The 20,909-nt window shown below is 45.5% G+C and overlaps 1 protein-coding gene across 1 annotated transcript in view; it reads left to right on the plus strand.

Moving 5' to 3' along the window:
• The window catches only part of LOC126344479 (apolipoprotein D-like), a 49,802-nt gene that overhangs the window by 19,455 nt on the left and 9,438 nt on the right, over positions 1 to 20,909 (plus strand). Inside the window, exons 2-3 of the mRNA XM_050002022.1 lie at positions 9,745 to 9,882; positions 10,614 to 10,744. Of these exons, the coding sequence (XP_049857979.1) occupies positions 9,745 to 9,882; positions 10,614 to 10,744 (269 nt within the window). The remainder of the gene's footprint in view (positions 1 to 9,744; positions 9,883 to 10,613; positions 10,745 to 20,909) is intronic.

The raw sequence follows: 20,909 nt of genomic DNA on the forward strand, positions 1-20,909 counted from the left end.
ATGGATGGCGTTAGTTACCGTATGAAACTTTCATTTTATCATTGATGAACTGTTACCCGATAAAAATCTACTCTTGGGCAAAGCAATTGAGTAAACAGAACACCAGCAAGTTAAAGTCATGCGAGTACGTGGTATAGAGGATAAGTGGAAGGTAAATCAAATGAGAAGTGTCCTAGGGTTGCTGGAAAACTGTGAAATACATCCACCACAATACGAAACATTACTAATACTTCGTCTACATCTACACACATAATCCGCAAGTCACCATGGTGCAGAGCGGAGGGCGCCCTAAGCCAGTACTGGTCATTTCCTTGCCTGTTCCACTTGCAAATGGAGCGAAGGAGAGATGACTCTCAATTTGCCTCCGTGCGAGGCGTAATTTCTCTCACCTTGTTTTCAAAGATATTATGTAAAATTATAGACTGGCACGAGCAGAACCGTTACACAGTCAGCCTCAGCCGCAAATGCTGGTTGTCTATAATTTTTCAACACTTTTCGCCATAAGAACTTCGTCTTTCCTCTCACGGAGCTTTCCCGTAGCACTCGCGTGTTGTTCGAATCCACTGACAACAAATCTAGCAGCTCGCCCCAGAATTGTTTCGATGGCTCACTTTAATCTGATCTGACCTGGATCGCAAACAGTCGAGGACTATTCAGGAATGGTTCGCACTAGGGTTCTATACGCGGTCTCCTTTATACAGGGTGGTCCATTGATAGAGACCGGGTCAAATATGTCACGAAATAAGCATTTAACGAAAGAACTACACAGAACGAAACTCGTCTAGCTTGAAGGGGGAAACCAGATAGCGCTATGGTTGGCCCGCTAGATGGCGCTGTCATAGGTCAAACGGATATCAACTGCATTTTTAAAAATAGGAGGCCCCATTTTTTATTACATAATCGTGTAGTACGTAAAGAAATACGAATATTTTAATTGGAACGCTTTATCCGCTTTGTGATAGCTGGCACTGTAATAGTCACAAACGTGTAAGTAAGTGGTATCACATAACATTCCGCCTGTGCGGACGGTATTTGCTTCGTGATACATTACCCGTGTTAAAATGGACCGTTTAGCAATCCGGCTATTGTGATCGAAATGCTCAACGGGCGTGTGCTATGTATGCTCCTCGGTATCCTGGACGACATCATCCAAGTGTCCGGACCGTTCGCCGGATAGTTACGTTATTTCAGGAAACAGGAAGTGTTCAGCCACATGTGAAACGTCAACCACGACCTGCAACAAATGATGATGACGAAGTAGGTGTTTTAGCTGCTGTCGCGGCTAATCCGCATATCAGTACCGGACAAACTGCGCGAGAATCGGGAATCTCAAAAACGATGGTGTTGAGAATGCTACATCAACATCGATTCCACCTTCACCATATTTCTATGCACCAGGAATTGCATGGCGACCACTTTGAACGTCGTGTACAGTTTTGACGCTGGGCGCAAGAGAAATTACAGGACGATGACAGATTTTTTGCACGCTTTCTATTTAGCGACGAAGCGTCATTCACCAATAGCGGTAATGTAAACCGGCATAATATGCACTATTGGGCAACGAAAAATCCACGATGGTTGCGACAAGTGGAACATCAGCGACCTTGGGAGATTAATGTATGGTGCAGCATTATGGGAGGAAGGATAATTGGCCTCATTTTATCGATGGCGATCTAAATGGCGCAATGTATGATGATTTCCTACATAATGTTCTACCGATGTTACTACAAGATGTTTCACTGCATGACAGAATTGCGACGTACTTTCAGCATGATGGATGTCCGACACACAGCTCGCGTGCGGTTGACGCGGTATTGAATAGCATATTTCATGACAGGTGGATTGGTCGTCGAAGCATGGCCCTCACGTTCACCGGATGTGACGTCCCCGGATTTCTTTCTGTGGGGAAAGTTGAAGGATATTTGCTATCGTGATCCACCGACAACGCCTGACAACATGCATCAGCGCATTGTCAATGCATGTGCGAACATTACGGAAGGCCAGCTACTCGCTGCTGAGAGGAATGTCGTTACACATATTGCCAAATGCATTGAGGTTGACGGACATCATTTTCAGGATTTGTTGCATTAATGTGGTATTTACAGGTAATCACACTGTAACAGCATGCGTTCTCAGAAATGTTAAGTCCACAAAGGTACATGTATCACATTGGAACAACCGAAATAAAATGTTCAAACGTACCTACGTACTGCATTTTAATTTAAAAAACCTACCTGTTACCAACTGTTCGCCTAAAATTATTAGCCATACGTTTGTGACAATTACAGCACCATCTATCACAAAGCGAAAAACGTGGTCCAACTAAAACAGTCATATTTCTTTACGTACTACACGAATACGTAATAAAAAATTGGGTTCGTATTTTTAAAAAACGCAGTTGATATCCGATTGACCTATGGGAGCACCATGTAGCGGGCCAACCATAGCGCCATCTAGTTTCCCCCTTCAAGCTATATAAGTTTCGTTGTTTGTAGTTTTTTCGTTTGACCCTTATTTTGTGAGATATTTGGCCCGATCACGATAGGTGGTTAAGTGTCCCTAGTAAAGAGTGTCTTTACACAATTATGTTTCCACCCTTGGTTGCGATCATGACTCCGAGACAGTCTCTAGGCGGTTTTAGCTGCGTTGGTGTGTATTGCGTATGTTTCGTGGAACATTGCTTATGATACGTTCCACCTTGTTCTGTACGACCTGCGGGCCATGCAGACATGTTGGAGCTGCGTAACCCCAGATTGGAGCAGCGTACGTCATCAGATGCTAATCAGTGTCATGTACATGGACCGCGACATTTTTGACTATTAAGCACTGAGTAAAGTTGTTCGAGCCTCACGTGTTAATCTGTAATTATATCACAAATTTATCAGACTGTCTGTTCTTCCATCAGTCTGTAATGATCACATGTCCTCAGTAACAGGTAAACGTATCAAGTTTAAACTTAAGTCACATTTTATGGTCCGTCGTCCCTTAGCGGCAGTGTAAACGTTTGCTTTTAAGACAGTGCAGCCAAAAGAAAAGATACTGCCATTTCTGTCACGATCCTCGCCAACTCACGCATCAAAACCTGTAGGGTACTTCTTCTTGCCTAGAATCATGAAATTTTGCAATAAGCAAGGTTTCAGTACAACCAAAAGTAAAAAATTCGAGAACTCTTAATCTGTAAGTATATCACAAGAAGCTAAAAATTTTGTCACTTGTTATCAGACTGTGTGTGGATCCGTTTGTTAAGACCTCTCTTTTCCAGGAACAGGTAGCCGCATCAAGTTGAAATTTACGTCACATGCTCATGTCAATAGTCCTTTGGTGGTACCAAAATATTAAGCTTCTTACTCAATGCAGCCAATACATACGGCCATTTGCACTATGTGATCAAAACTATCCTGACACCTGGCTGAAAATGACTTAAAAGTTCGTGGCGCCCTCCATCGGTAATGCTGGAATTCAATATGGTGTTCGTCCAACCTTAGCCTTAACAACAGATACCACTCTCGCAGGCATACGTTCAGTCAGGTGCTGGAAGGTTTCTTGGGGAGTGGCAGACCATTCTTCACGGAGTGCTACACTGACGAGAAGTATAGATGTCAATCAGTGAGGCTTGGCATGAAGTCGGCGTTCCAAAACATTCCAAAGCTGTTCTATAGGATTAAAGTCAGGACTCTGTACAGGCCACTCTATTACAGGGACGTTATTGTCGTGTAACCACTCCGTCACAAGCCGTGCACTATGGACAGTTCTCGTTCGTGTTGAAAGATGCAATCCCCAAATTGCTCTTTAACAATGGGAAGCAAGAAGGTGCTTAAAACATCAGTGTAGGCCTGTGCTGTGATAGTGCCACTCAAAACAACAAGGGGTGCAAGGCCCCCCTCCATGAACAACACGACCACGCCGTAACGCCACCGCCTCCGAATTTTACTGTTGGACCTTCACACGCTGACAGATGACGTTCACCGGGCATTCGCCATATCCACACCCTGCCAACGGACCGCCAAATTGTGTACCGTGATTCACTACTCCAACGTTTTTCCAGTGTTGAATCGACCAACGCTTACGGTCCTTACACCAAGCGAGGCGTCGTTTGGCATTTACCGGCATGATATGTGACTTATGAGAAGCCGCTTGACCATCAAATCCAAGTTTTCTCACGTCCCTTCCAACTGCTATAGTACTTGCAGTGGATCCTGATGCAGATTGGAATTCCTGTGTGATGGTCTGGATAGATGTCTGCCTATCACACATTACGACCCTCTTGAACTGTTGGTGGTTTGTGTCAGTCAACAGACGTGGTCGGCCTGTACGCTTCTGAGCTGTAAGTGTCCCTTCACGTTTCCACTTCACTATCACATTGGAAACAGTGGACGTTGGGATGCTTAGGAGTGTGGAAATGTCGCGCACAGACGTATAACATAAGTGACACCCAAACACTTGACCACGTTCCAAGTCCGTGAGTTCGGCGGGACACCTCGTTCTACTCTCCCACGAAGTTGAATGACTACTGAGGTCGCTGATATGGAGTACCGGGCAGCACAATGCACTTAATGTGAAAAACGTTTGTTTTTGGGGGTGTCGGGACACTTTTTATCACATAGTGTGTGTCACATATTTTGACACTGCAAAGTTACTCATTGAAACCTATATGGTACTTCCCCTTGAATTGAACTCATGAAATCTGGCAAAAAGAAAGGTTTCGTAGCACATGTAAAGGAAAAGAATCAGAATATTGTTTATTTGCAATTATCTCAAAAGAAATAAATGTGTCTTTTGTTGTTTGTTGTCCGACTTGAAAACTTAAAAGTGAAACATTCTCGACAGTCTTACAATGCCAAGGGCCGATATCGTGCCAGAATCACTGTCGATAAGATGCAAAAAACGTCGAGATCCTCCATTTCTGGATGGATGAACTGTCTGTTTACATGACTGAGTTTGTACGGAAATCTCAGTGTATCAGTCTTAATCGCACCTGGCTAAATATTCTTTTTTTTTTTTTTTTTTTGATCACTTTTCCTCTGTTTACGCCGGCCAGTAGTTATAGATTTTAACATTTGGTAATACTGGTGGAAGAGGCATTTGGTCTTAGAGGCATTTTACTGTAAAACTGGAGCAGTCCCCTCGCAAATTTCGCGCGCAGGATGATTCCTCCGAACGCCACAAAGAACCGTTGTGTACCTCTTGAGTGGACACGAACACAGCCGTTAAGAGAGAGAGAGAGAGAGAGAGACAGCACTGGGGCACAAAAGAAGCCAGTCACGTGTTGCGGAGCGCGGTCAGTGAGTCTCTCTGTCACGGCCAATGCCGCCGCGGCGGCGGCCTCGCTACTCCAGTCGCACACTTCCGCGAACCTTTCGCGCCTCTCCAGACGGCGAGCACTCTGCTGCGGGCGCGCCGACCTCGAAACCGGTTGACGACCTCCCCGCTGACCTCCCTCCCTCCCACCCTACTGTGCTGCTACCGACACGGCACCCGTCTGTGCTCGACGTGTGCTACAACTGTTTACAACCCGCAATTGGCACACATGTTCCCCTTTGTCAAGAATCGTCTCCTACCCTTAGAGTATCGCGCCGCAGTCGGTAAAAATGGAACCCTTCGACAATCACTTTGTTCTACGTCTGCCTGTCTGTCTGTCCAACTGTTAACGAGTTCACCTACCAGTTTGAAATTTACAACACACACTAAGGCCTATGGGTCCTTGCCGGTGTAAATAATCGAAGTTTCTAAGTCAGTGCAATCATAACATAGGCTATTTATGTCACGTATTTTGATATTCGCAAACTCACTCATCAAAACTATAGAGTACTTCCCGTTGATCTAGAATCATAAAATTTGGCAAGAAATAAGTTTTTACAGTACAAGTAATGGAAAAAATTTGAAAATTATTAATTCGTAGTTACACCAAACGAAAGAAATATTTCTTTTGTCTTTTGTTATTCGACGCCACATTTGAATTTAAAACATTCTCGAAAATCTTGGAATCTCTTGTACCAACATCTTGCTAGTATCAGTGTCGATAAGAGGCAAAAATAGCCGATATTCTAGATTTCCGGAATGGATGGACTCTCTGCATACATAATTGTCTTCTTTTGTTATTCATTTCCACAATAGCAAATTTTAGCCCATATGAGTTGTGAATACGCTGCATAAGAAACGACAGAACACCACAGCAGGGTAATAATTTAATTGTTGCACCTGCTAGTGTCTATGGTGGCTGGTTGGTGAGGACACTTTAAGATTACGTCAGCAATAAGGATGTCGCTAGTTGCTCTAAAGCAAAGAGACGCAGTGCTCGTACAAGTCTCCCGCCAGTTTTTGCCTCGCCTATCCGTCGTAAAGTTTTCCATCAGAATGAAAAATTTCCTATGAGTGACTGAGCAAATAATACTAACGAAAGGTCTGGTCTGGTCTGGAGACAACAGTAAGCAGAGAAGTGTAGTTAGAAAAAGGTTAGAGCAGCGCCAAGAAGAAAGTTCGTTTGAGGGTCGGAAGCCAATTAATATACACATGGATTGCTTACTCACCAAGAAGCAAGAAGACGTTATATTAAATTTATTTTGAAGGCGAGAGTGTTGTCCGGAGAGACGGGTGCAATTTCGGTTTAAATGTAAAGAGTCAGCAGTTTCAATTGCGTCCCAAGGAAGAGAATGTGGAAAGGACCACTGGAGGGTCACATTTGGGATTTATGAGGAGTACGCCACTTTGTGACAATAACTCAACAATGTTGAGTTATTGTTGAAAAGTGGGAACTTTAGGGGGAAAACCTGCTTTACTTAACATTTCTAACATCATGTTGGAGATAGAGCTTTTCCTACTGAGCCAAACAGTTTTCTTTACATACGAACTGCATACGAAGTTACACAGAATTTGTAGAATACATTCAATTTCATATACACTTATTATGTGTGTCACGTTATCATTGAAAAACGTATAGAGAAAATATTCGTAACAAATTTACGAAAGTTGTGAGGGACACCACAAGGGGAAGTGCACTATGTCCATACACACATGTTTATTGTAGCTACACTATGTGATCAAAAGTATCCGGTCTTCTGGCTGAAAATGACTTAAAAGTTCGTGGCTCCCTCCATCGGTAATTCTGGGATTCAATATGGTGTTGGCCCAGGCTCTTCCACTCTCACAGGCTTACTTTCAGTCAGGTGCTGGAAAGTTTTTTGCCAAATGGAAGCCTTTTCATCACGCATTGCTGCACTGAGGACACGTATCGTTGTCGGGCAGTGAGGCGTGGCGCGGAGTCGGCGTTCCAAAACATCCCAAAGATGTTCCACAGATTCACGTCATATGAGCAGCCGCTCGACCTCCCGCCTAACTGTCATAGTACTTGAAGTGGATACTGATGCAGTTTGGAACTCCTGTGTGATGGTCCGGATAGATGTCTGCCTATTACACAGTGACTGGAAATGGTTATGGTACTTGGAGACCATTTGCGGCCATTCTTGGAACTCATGTTACCAAACGACGGAATTGTTGTGGATGTCAGTGCGTCATTTCACGGAGCCACAATTGTTCGCGATTTGCTTAAAGAACATTCTTGGCAGCTCGAGCGAATGGTATGGCCACGATATGACCTGACATGAATCCCATAGAGTATTTATGAGACAATCTAGAATTCAATTCGTGCACAAATTCCTGCACCGGCAAAACTTTCGTAATTATGGACGGGTGTAGAGGCAGCATAGATCAATATTTCTGCAGGAGACTTTCAACAATTTTCTGAGTCCGCGCCGTATCGAGTTGCTGCACAACGCCGGTCAAAATGAGGTCTGACACTGTTTTATGAGGTATCTCATGACTTTTGTCACGTCGGTGTATAGTTGAGATATATTTGATTCTTCTTGTATTCGTTTCTTTGTTACTTTTGAGGAGAGTACAAGGCTTTCTGATTTAAGAAGAAGACTTCAGGTTACCTTGTTAAGGAACAAGTGGGACCAAGTGTTCATCCTAAGGTCTGGTTTGACGACAAGAGGTCAGTCACAAGGAGTGTAGGGGAGGGAAGTGGCTTCGTAGAGCACCACAGTTCGCGAAGGCGGTTGTAATTACCCCAGCTCCACGATTTGTCGACCAATACACTTTCCTTTGAAGGCTAGAAGCCACTAAGAGACTGTATGCCCCTAGAATAACTATGCGTGATGAACTCACCTCCCTGTATGCAGATTTAAGCACGGTCTGCCACGGCGGTGCTTGAGCATCGTGAGAAAATTCGTTGCCTTTCCGTTCACATCTTGTTATCCAGTCAACTGAGTCCTTCCTGCCACTGTCATTAGGACTGAAGGCCTCTACCAATGAGTGTAGCATGGTTAGCAGCCGATACCAACCTCTTGCATGTTAAGATACGTTCTGTAAGCCAAGAATCGTAAATTTCTGCAGGGTTCCCATGTAGAGACGAAGATAAAAAGCGAAATTCTCGCTTGTCGCTGCAGTAATGGTTGAGTGTCCTCCCCTCCATGTAGAGTTTGTGAAGACGTCGGGACCTAGTTTTAGAGGAAGAGTATTTTCGACACTTCTCGTGGGATAGCCATTTCTGGCACTGGCCGTCCTTCTGCAGAGGGAGAGGGCCTTCTCGCCCTGACGCCAATTGTGGCTCACATTTGCCACGATTTGAGTAAGTGTCGCATGTCGCATTAGTGCTGCCCGTTTTCTGAGCAGCTCACAATTTGCGGGATTTCCCGTGCAACTTGTGTTGCCTGATTAATTAATTTGTTTCATGGACCATGGCATTTAGCATTTGCGAAGGGCACAGATTCGAACTTTAGCGTTTCCCAAGCAGTCTTCCACGTAGATTAGGTACATCCCCACAGTGTTAGCGGGACATTCATAATTAAATATAGTGTTCGCTGGACATTCATAATTAAATGTAGTGTTAGCGGGACATTCATAATTAAATGGGCTTCTAGAGACGTTTGTGCTTCAGTATTTTAGGTGGCTACATGCCCGTTGAGTTGGAGCAGTCTCTCAGTCAACGTTACGAAACTCTACGTTCATTTCATTGCAGACTTTTCTCGGTCATTTTAGCGTAGTATAAGGCGAGATCTTAGAGCAAGTAAATAACTGAAACTACCTGACAGATTAAAACTGTGTGCCTGACCGAGACTCGAACTCGGGACCATAGCTTTTCGCGAGCAAGTGGTCTACCAACTGAATTACCCCAGCACTACTCACGACCTGTCCTCACAGCTTCAATTCTGCCAGTACCCCGTCTCATACCTCTTTTTCGAACCTTACAGAACTAGCACTCCTGGAACAAAGGATATTGTGAAGATAGGGCTTAGCCACAGCCTAGGGGATGTTTTCAAAATGAGATTTTCAGTCTGCGGCAGAGTGAAGTTTGGAAGGTAGGAGACGAGGTACTGGCAGAATTGAAGCTGTGAGGACGGGTCGTGAGTCGTGCTTGGGTAGCTCAGTTGGTAGAGCACTTGCCCACGAGAGGCAAAGGTCCCGAGTTCGAGTCTCGGTCCGGCACACAGTTTTAATCTATCACGTAGTTTCATATCAGCGCACAATCCGCTGCAGAGTGAAAATATCATTCAAGTAAATATCTTACCAAATTCAGACTTAATTTATTGTCCTATAATTGATCCTGTCCCTTTAAAAACCAATGTAACCTGTGTATTCCTAACTTTTTTTCTCACTTCCACGGTGCAACATTGTAGAGCAGTGGCAGGACGTGACGCTACCAAAGGAGCCGGTGAACCTACAGGCTAGTTCTTTCTCTGTTTGCAGATGAGAAGCTGCGGAGCTGTTGGGGTGTTAGCACCTTTGCTGGTGGCGACGGTGATGCTGTCAGCCGTGGAGGGCCAGGTACCAGCGCTGGGGGCCTGTCCAGATATGCAGACGGTGCCCGGCTTCGACATGGCCAGGGTGAGAAAATCTTTCAATTTTCTCTCATCTCATAGTAGTGCCGACAGTGGTATCTCTTGAAACAACTTGTTTCCTTTTGGAGAAACTTACCAACACTCTTTTTTAATTTGTGTCAGAAGTATCAGATTACAAATTGAATGGAAAGAAGAAGGTACATGTGGTGAGACTGCACTGAGTGGAGCAGTTAGTATAAGAACACATGTGTTGCGTGTGTTGACCCCACCACAATTGCGCTGGTTAGACACCTACATGTACGCCAGCCCCTTAACACCGAAAGGCGGGAGACACATTGTACTAGCGTTGTCAGCTTTCTAGTCTATTCCGATGCAATAATGGGTGAGGAAATATTATTTATACGACTCAGTTTGAGCTCTGATCTCTCCTGCCTTGTTTTCATGACCCCTACGTGAGAAAGACAGTCCTGGCAGCGTAATGACTGCACCTACGGACTGGGTGTTCCCATTTTGTGAGATCTGATTTGGATCATCTTGTCCCTGCCTGTCGTCTTGTAAGGTATTTCCTGACTTATCAAGTTACGTGATGTTCGGGGGAGCTATTTTGATGGTATATATATATATATATTTTAAATTGCTCTATAATGTTTATTCATCTGAACTTACCTCCTTTTCTCACATGTGGTCCACATATAAAAATTATTGTTTTGTAGCGTGTTCTTGGAACGGTGCGAAGAGGAGTGCTGTGTCGTTTAAACTCCTGCTTTGTGTCCACAGTACATGGGCCGGTGGTACGAGGCGGAGCGCTACTTCGCGCTGTTCGAGTTTGGCGGCAAGTGCGTCAGCGCCAACTACACCGACTCCGGCGAGGGCCGCGTCGCCATCGTCAACAGGCAGACCAGCTCCATGTCAGTACCTGGCCAGCCCAACCTAAGCTAAGCTAACCCAGAGTAGCGCGATCGGTTAGCAGTGCACTGTTTTCCGGGCGGAAAGGTGTGCCGGTCTCCGGCACAAATCCGTCCGGCGGATTAGTGTCGAAGTCCGATGTGCCGGCCAGTCTGTGCACGGTTTTTGAGGAGATTTTCCATCTGTCTCGCCGAATGCGAAATGGTTCGCCTTATTCCGACTCAATTACACTATGTCGGTGATTGCTGCACCAACACTGTCACCACATAAGCGCACACCATAATTACTCTATCACGCAAACATTTGGGGTTACACTCATCTGTTGTGAGACGTTCTGAGGAGGACGGCGGGTAGGGTGGGGTTCGGGAGGTGTCCACTGGGGGACCGAAGCGAACAATAGCCCTGGGTTCAGTGTGGGGCGGCGGTGTGATAACTGGACCGCTGTAGCTTGTTGTGGTATTGTGAACCACTGAGGGCGTAGGCGGGGACGAAACCTCTCTATCCTTTCTTGGTCCCCAGTTAAACACGATACAATACAATACAACCCAGTATACTGCTCTGCTGCGGCCTTTCTTTACAGAGATATTTACACACATCAAAAAGAGTTTTGCATCACCCCTGTTCCCAGAACGCCAGAAGACAGACGTTGACTGTGGATATTGTACCACAGACACAGTCCCTTTGACTGTTCAGAGATGTCACCAAACCCGCCCAAAGATGTAAACAATCATGCATGAGCAGCGCCTATTAGACGGAGGGAGTCCGACAGCCAGTCAGTTGCAACCATTCCACCGGGAAGTAGGTACACGGCTTGTGTTGTCTCTAGTTCAACCACGCCTAGACGCTCAATACCGCGGTTCGATCGCGTCCGCATTGTACTTTGTGCGAGGAAGGGCTCTGAAAGAGGCAAGTGTCCAGGCGTCTCGGAGTGAACCAAAGCGACGTTGTTCTGACACGTAGGAGATACAGAGAGACAGGAAATGTCGATAAGATGCCTCACTCAGGCCGCCCAAGGGCTACTACAGCAGTGGATGCCCGCAACCTACGAATTATGCCTCGGAGGAACCCCGACAGCAACGCCACCACATTAAGTAATGCTTTTCGTGCAGTCACAGGACGTCGTGTTACGACTCAAACTGTGCGCAGTATGCTGCATATGAGCAACTTCACTCGCGACGTCCTCGGCGAGGTCCATGTTTGCAACCACGACACCACGCAGCTTGGTACAGATGGGCTCAACAACATGCCGAATGGACCGCTCAGGATTGGCATCACGTTCTCTTTACCGATGAATGCTCATATGCCTTCAAGCAGACAATCATCGGAGGCGTGTTTGGATGCATCTCGATCAGGCTGAACGCCTTACACACACTCTCCAGAAGGAGCAGCAAGGTGGAGGTTCCCTGCTGTTTTTGGGGGGCCGTCGTATGCCACTGGCGGTCATGGAAGGCGCCGTAACGGCTGTACGATACGTGAATGCCAACCTCCGACCGATAGTACAACCATATCGGCAGCATATTGGCGAATCATTCGTCTTCATGGACAACAATGGGCGCCCCCATCGTGCATATGTTGTGAATATATTCCTTCAGGATAACGTCATCGCTCGACTAGAAAATGGTTCAAATGGCTCTGAGCACTGTGGGACTTAACATCTGAGATCATCAGTCTCCTAGAACTTAGAACTACTTAAACCTAACTAACCTAAGGACATCACACACATCCATGCCCGAGGCAGGATTCGAACCTGCGACCGTAGCGGTCGCGCGGTTTCAGACTGACGCGTCTAGAACCGCTCGACCACACTGGCCGACGCTCAACTAAAGTGGCCAGCATGTTTTCCAGACATGAACCCTATCGAACATGCCTGGGATAGATAGAAAAGGGCTGGTTGTGGACAATGTGACCCAGCAACCACGATGAGGGATCTACGCCGAATCGCCGTTGAGGAATGAGACAATCTGGACCAACAATGCCTTGATGAACTTGCGTACAGTACGCCACGACGAATACAGGCATGCATCAATGCAAGAGGACGCTTTACTGGGTATGCGAGGTATCGGTGTGTACAGCAATCTGGACCACCACCTCTGAATGTCTCGCTGTATGGTGGTAAAACATGCAATGTGTTATTTTCATGAGCAATGAAAAGGGCGGAAATGATGTTATGTTTTCTGTATTGTGATTTTCTGTACAGGTTTCGGAACTCTCGGAACCGAGGTGATGCAAAACTTTTTTTGATATGTGTATATTACTTGACATCTGGCGTTACGTTGAGAGGCGTGACATTGCCACGTCAAGTACTGTGCTGCCTCCAGCAGGACCGCGGGGTAACTAGGCTGCCGCCTAGAGGTCTACACCACAAAAATTAAAAATATTTGTTTTAATACTGTACTGTAAACCCTCTTGTTATTGTAAAATACGAAGACGTAATTATTTTGTACTAGCAACGCGCTCTGGCTTTGTGTGGGTAGCACAAAGTACCTACCGCCGGACGACTTGTCTGGCGTAACGGTAATATACTATACACACAAATCTTCCCCTCAATCAGTCTATCTGTTAGTGGAAGCACTGCACAAATCCCTACAGTAGTTTCTCAAATTAGCTTTCACATGCAGACAGAAAAATGCAGCGGATACACAGGGTGTTCAGAAATTCCCTTTAAAGACTTCTGGGACTTGTAGGGGGAGTGAATACATAACATTTTGAATAGGAATCCATGTCCCGAAACGTCATCCAATGACGGTACAGGGCTTCACAGTTATAGACTCCGGCTCCTCTGTAGGTCTTCTACAGCAAGCCTTTTGCTTTCCATACTTTGGCAGGAGGTTGTGAGGACTAAAAATTAGAAAGAATGTCCAGTAAATAGGGACTCTAAAACGCATGCCGTGAGAGCTGCGGGCACTTGTTCAATAAAGGAGATGTCTTTCACAGTAGCGAAGATGACAAGTGCTCATAGCTCCTCAGCTATACATTTTAGATCCCATGTTTACTGGACCATCTTTCTTGTTTATGATCCATCTACCACGTCTGACAGTTGCCTATCCTACCATCTTCGCAATAACAGCACCAGTACGTGCACTCTTCTGTCAGAGGTATCGGAATGGTTTTGGCTTATAACGTTCGACTCATTCGTTACCGGTAATGGTGCCGTTACCTCAGACTGATAGCCCCTTCTCAATCGTCGTAGAAAGTTTGTAACGTCATTATGAAATCACCTTGTATATACACGCTTTACAATCCCCGGCATTTATAACTTTGACGCTCTGTAGCGACACTGGATGACTTTTCCCGGTACGGTTTTCGACAGAAAATTTTATCAACTAAGTCCACTACATAACCTCTAGAATGGTGTAACATCAATAGTGAAACATCCCGTATACATATGGTCTTATTAGACTGTATTTTATAGTGAACATACACTCCTGGAAATTGAAATAAGAACACCGTGAATTCATTGTCCCAGGAAGGGGAAACTTTATTGACACATTCCTGGGGTCAGATACATCACATGATCACACTGACAGAACCACAGGCACATAGACACAGGCAACAGAGCATGCACAATGTCGGCACTAGTACAGTGTATATCCACCTTTCGCAGCAATGCAGGCAGCTATTCTCCCATGGATACGATCGTAGAGATGCTGGATGTAGTCCTGTGGAACGGCTTGCCATGCCATTTCCACCTGGCGCCTCAGTTGGACCAGCGTTCGTGCTGGACGTGCAGACCGCGTGAGACGACGCTTCATCCAGTCCCAAACATGCTCAATGGGGGACAGATCCGGAGATCTTGCTGGCCAGGGTAGTTGACTTACACCTTCTAGAGCACGTTGGGTGACACGGGATACATGCGGACGTGCATTGTCCTGTGGGAACAGCAAGTTCCCTTGCCGGTCTAGGAATGGTAGAAAGATGGGTTCGATGACGGTTTTGATGTACCGGGCACTATTCAGTGTCCCCTCGACGATCACCAGAGGTGTACGGCCAGTGTAGGGATCGCTCCCCACACCATGATTCCGGGTGTTGGCCCTGTGTGCCTCGGTTGTATGCAGTCCTGATTGTGGCGCTCACCTGCACGGCGCCAGACACGCATACGACCATCATTGGCACCAAGGCAGAAGCGACTCTCATCGCTGAAGACGACACGTCTCCATTTGTCCCTCCATTCACGCCTGTCGCGACACCACTGGAGGAGGGCTGCACGATGTTGGGGCGTGAGCGGAAGACGGCCTAACAGTGTGCGGGACCGTAGCCCAGCTTCATGGAGACGGTTGCGAATGGTCCTCGCCGATACCCCAGGAGCAACAGTGTCCCTAATTTGCTGGGAAGTGGCGGTGCGGTCCCCTACGGCACTGCGTAGGATCCTACGGTCTTGGCGTGCATCCGTGCGTCGCTGCGGTTCGGCCCCAGGTCGACGGGCACGTGCACCTTCCGCCGACCACTGGTGACGACATCGATGTACTGTGGAGACCACACGCCCCACGTGTTTAGCAATTCGGCGGTACGTCCACCCGGCCTCCCGCATGCCCACTATACGCCCTCGCTCAAAGTCCATCAACTGCACATACGGTTCACGTCCACGCTGTCGCGGCATGCTACCAGTGTTAAAGACTGCGATGGAGCTCCGTATGCCACGGCAAACTGACTGGCACTGACGGCGGCGGTGCACAAATGTTGCCCAGCTAGCGCCATTCGACGGCCAACACCGCGGTTCCTGGTGTGTCCGCTGTGACGTGCGTGTGATCATTGCTTGTACAGCCCTCTTGCAGTGTCCGGAGCAAGTATGGTGGGTCTGACACACCGGTGTCAATGTGTTCTTTTTTCCATTTCCAGGAGTGTATGATGCGAAACAAGTTACCATTTTGCTCTCAGGTGGCTAACGGACATCTGTGTGGTGCTCAGTTGACAAAACCGCTGACACATACTAGTTAGGTCAACAAGATTTCAGCAGTTTGAAGTGAATTCGATACCACAAAAAGCCGATTTCTGTCATAATTCAATTCATATAGACTAGAAACCGGAAAAGTTTTACTTCTTGAGCTGTTGAAACAGGAGATAGCTGTATTATTTTGGGAGCTATTTCGATAAGGTACTTTAGCCAGGTTCAATAAGTTGAAAAATTTGCTTCTTTTCTTCACCTGGCATTTGTCTAAAATACATATTTCCATGTAGTAAGAATATATTATTTTTCAGATTTAAGCAACGATATTTGCGTTAACATGATTTTCAACTTCCTGCTCTACTTTTTCTTTTTTTTTAAGAAGTGTAGCTGTTCATAATCTGACCTCTCTACTCTACTCAGAACTATAAAAAATACCCAAAAGCATTTGTAGTGTTCTTAATTGGTCCAGTTTTACGCAATAGTGCCGTATTTATTGCACTGATTTAAAGCATGAAGTATAAAACGAGAACAAAATGTACACTCCTGGAAATGGAAAAAAGAACACATTGACACCGGTGTGTCAGACCCACCATACTTGCTCTGGACACTGCGAGAGGGCTGTACAAGCAATGATCACACGCACGGCACAGCGGACACACCAGGAACCGCGGTGTTGGCCGTCGAATGGCGCTAGCTGCGCAGCATTTGTGCACCGCCGCCGTCAGTGTCAGCCAGTTTGCCGTGGCATACGGAGCTCCATCGCAGTCTTTAACACTGGTAGCATGCCACGACAGCGTGGACGTGAACCGTATGTGCAGTTGACGGACTTTTAGCGAGGGCGTGTAGTGGACATGCGGGAGGCCGGGTGGACGAACCGCCGAATTGCTCAACACGTGGGGCGTGAGGTCTCCACAGTACATCGATGTTGTCGCCAGTGGTCGGCGGAAGGTGCACGTGCCCGTCGACCTCGGACCGGACCACAGCGACCCACGGATGCACGCCAAGACCGTAGGATCCTACGCAGTGCCGTAGGGGACCGCACCGCCACTTCCCAGCAAATTAGGGACACTGTTGCTCCTGGGGTATCGGCGAGGACCATTCGCAACCGTCTCCATGAAGCTGGGCTACGGTCCCGCACACCGTTAGGCCGTCTTCCGCTCACGCCCCAACATCGTGCAGCCCGCCTCCAGTGGTGTCGCGACAGGCGTGAATGGAGGGACGAATGGAGACGTGTCGTCTTCAGCGATGAGAGTCGCTTCTGCCTTGGTGCCAATGATGGTCGTATGCGTGTTTGGCGCCGTGCAGGTGAGAGCCACAATCAGGACTGCATACCACCGAGGCACACAGGGCCAACACCCGGCATCATGGTGTGGGGAGCGATCTCCTACACTGGCCGTACACCTCTGGTGATCGTCGAGGGCACACTGAATAGTGCACGGTACATCCAAACCGTCATCGAACCCATCGTTCTACAATTCCTAGACCGGCAAGGGAACTTGCTGTTCCAACAGGACAATGCACGTCCGCATGTATCCCGTGCCACCCAACGTGCTCTAGAAGGTGTAAGGCAACTACCCTGGCCAGCAAGATCTCCGGATCTGTCCCCCATTGAGCATGTTAGAGACTGGATGAAGCTCATCTCACGCGGTCTGCACGTCCAGCAAGAACGCTGGTCCAACTGAGGCGCCAGGTGGAAATGGCAATGCAAGCCGTTCCACAGGACTACATCCAGCATCTCTACGATCATCTCCATGGGAGAATAGCAGCCTGCATTGCTGCGAAAGATGGATATACACTGTACTAGTGCCGACATTGTGCATGCTCTGTTGCCTGTGTCTGTGTGCCTGTGGTTCTGTCAGTGTGATCATGTGATGTATCTGACCCCAGGAATGTGTCAATAAAGTTTCCCCTTCCTGGGACAATGAATTCACGGTGTTCTTATTTCAATTTCCAGGAGTGTATTTTGCACTGACTTATTTCTTGTCGTTCATTGTCACTTCTTGTCGTTCTTGGCTCAGTACTCGAAGGTTAATGGCTGCTTCACGCAAAACCAGCAGAGACGTGACCGGGTTTGGTTTACACATACCTCATTTCGGTAACACAATAAAGCAGGAACGTATTTCCTCTTCCGAAAATTAATTTATTTTACATCTTCCAATTTCCACAGTTTAACACACATCTTAACAAAAACTGATAACTTCCAACTGTTAGTGTCACAATAAGCACCGCTTTAAAACTATTGTGCACCGAAATGTAACACACCGTAAGAGAACAACATCACAATTTCAGTACAAGGATATGTTCACATTTTGGATGTAATCGATACCATCGACGAAAGAATTACAAATAATTAATCCTTGATGAAAGCGAAAACAACTGCAGTCTTCTGTTCATTTTACCTTTTTGAACAATGAAGTAAAACATTAAGTATGATCACAGTACTAAATCCAGATACTCAACTTCACAAATGAGCAAAACTGTGAGGTATTTGAGAAGTACAAAAATAATTCTGCTTCTCACAAACGGTCGGTCTTATGACATCATTATGCTTCATCACTGTACATTTACATCAAAATGATAGAAACTACACAATCCACAATTTAGATCTGTTTGGATAGTGTTCTGAATTATAGTGTATCGGGTTCTCCTATTACTGACGAAAAAGGATGTCTATTGAATAGCTCCATTAAAATAGCATATGAATAAGTCATGTTGAACATGTTAGCGATTTAAATTCTGTTCAGTATTTTAATCTCACATGTCTTCATTTCGTTGAATCATAAATTATATAGAAGAATTTTATGCAGTTAAATAATAAACCTTAAAAGCTTATTTTTAGAAATCTGCTCTACAATGCTTATCGTTACTGATCAGTTGCTACAAAATATCACATGCTGGGGGACTTTGTAGAGTTTCAAGATATGGGTATGTTGATTCTAAACACAGCTCTGGTCTACAGGCAGCCGTCTCAGTGCCCGTTCTCTGCGATAATAGAAAATTACTCTGTCTTCCGAAAAAATGACGTAAACAATGTGAAAGTCACTTTTGATATATATCTGTAGTGACTTTAGGCACGTCAAATTATATTCTTAATTTTAATTAGCGCCAAACTAATGTTAACAGTTTTGATACGGGTGAAAGTTTCCCGTCTGGGAACAGCCTCAAACTTACATCATATTCAGAATACCACTGAAAGCCTGAAATATATTTTGTAGCTCATTATCAAAATACCATATATGGCTCGGAAGCGGACCTTTCCAGAATTGCGTATCGCATTGTGTTTGCTGTATATAAGCTGAGGATTTTGTTATTTTGTCAGTATTTAATTCATGAGAAGTATCTCCTACAAAAATCACGTAAAAATTTCTGAAATTCACATGTAGTATACATCTCTATAGTGTTTATACTCTACAAGCATGTAAAAATATATTATTAATTTGAATTAGCGCCAGAGTTAAATCACTCTTAGAATCTGCAGAATTTTCACGTCCGGAAAAATTTCCGAATTGAGTATTAGCAGGCACAACGATTTGTGCAAAGGAAGCTGCAACGCAGTGGCAGCTGACAATACAATAGTGGGTTGTCACTGGTATTTTGCTGGCGGAGGCAGCCCAGTCCTCTAGCTGTCAAATGCAAACTACTCTAAATAGGAATGTAAAATGAGAGATAAGATGCTGCTGCTCCTGCTGTTGGTGGTGGTGGTAGTGGTGATGATTATGATGGTGATGATGATGATGATGATGATGATGATGATGATGATGTGATCCACTAATGCTAGAAGTAGGGGTAGAGGTGACATAAGACCAGTTTTCTACGGTTACTTTATCCCTACCTTGGCTTTGGCAAGCAGTTCACTTGGATTTACAGTACACAGGAATCGGCCTTACCAGAATATAGTTCAATTACATTCAAAATAGTTTTCGGTAACAAGTTACTGTGTAATTTCGGTTACAATTCTCTTCACCAGTGTGCTGCTACATTGCTGCCCATCCTATGTCATTACAATAAAAGCATCTCGGTAGCCTTTAGCAATGCAAAGAAATCAAATGCATTACACAGACCCTTGAGTTTGCAGCATTTTGTTCGATATCCTGTACAACAATGGTTCTCCAGGGCATCGTTCATCATTTGTCGTCTGCCATTCGTTATTTGTGCATTTTTAAAATATTCATCAATTTCGAAAACTAGAGTATCATTTATATTATTTATGAGTAGAAGAATATGCACATACTTCATTCAGGTTCAACCCTGTAACTAATGAAAGCGGAGAAGGCTCTGTACATTCCAAGTGCCTAGAGAAGAACGTCAATGGTAAAATTTGGCTTTCGATTCCTCTGTCCTCACTCATCCTCCTCCCTGTTCCCCCTCCCCCACCCCCCTCTCCAGCCCACGCTCCGTAATTCTCACCCCGTCCTTTATCATGGTTTTACACCACTTTACTCTTTCAGTAGCGAAGCAGTAGCTTTACCTCCATCCTATGAAGATGTTTAAGCGTATAACCGGGAAACTGATCTTTCTTTATACAAATAAGGAAGTAAGATTAATGGTGAACCATCAGTCGACAGTGAAATCACCGGAGATGAAGTAAAGTTCTTGGACGCCCCTGGTGTAAAGCAACGTGACTTAGAGACAGGTGCATTACTGTGGGCATGTAATCCAGTCTGTTATAATTAGCTCACAATTACAAGACATCAGATAATGACACTTTATGTAGAATGTATCACTGCAGCTGCGCCTGCTGTGCCAGCAACCCGACGTACCTTTTCTGCTGAAAGGTCATGCAAAAAACACGGAACACGGTACAGTAACTGATAATAGTTTTCAAACTGCTGATGCTGATAGCAAGTGGTATGTTCCGCACTGAATGATCGTAGGTAAACGCCATAAAACCGTCTAAATAGGAAACAGACTGGTAAGGAAATGTAAATCCATATAACTGACCTTCAAAAATGATAAAATCATAATTTTACGTGTAATATTAATGCTGTGAAAATACGTGGCACACAGAGCTCCAACTCATAAGAAAATCAAACAATGTAAATTCTATAAAAGTCGCAAAACATTGGCAAAAGTTCGAAGGTAGGTAATGTAATGAAACTGACTGTTCTACCACTCGGATGCATTAATACCAAACAGATTCTGTACTGACCCTCGAAATATACTGTCGTCACAAAGACACAGAGACCGATCTCACGAGTGAGGCACACATTCAGACCCTGAAAATTTCAATAACTTCGCAATGTGAATCAAGAAAATAATTACGCATGAACCATCCATTACCT

This window comes from Schistocerca gregaria, chromosome 1 (assembly GCF_023897955.1).
Source record: "Schistocerca gregaria isolate iqSchGreg1 chromosome 1, iqSchGreg1.2, whole genome shotgun sequence".
Taxonomy (NCBI): domain Eukaryota; kingdom Metazoa; phylum Arthropoda; class Insecta; order Orthoptera; family Acrididae; genus Schistocerca; species Schistocerca gregaria.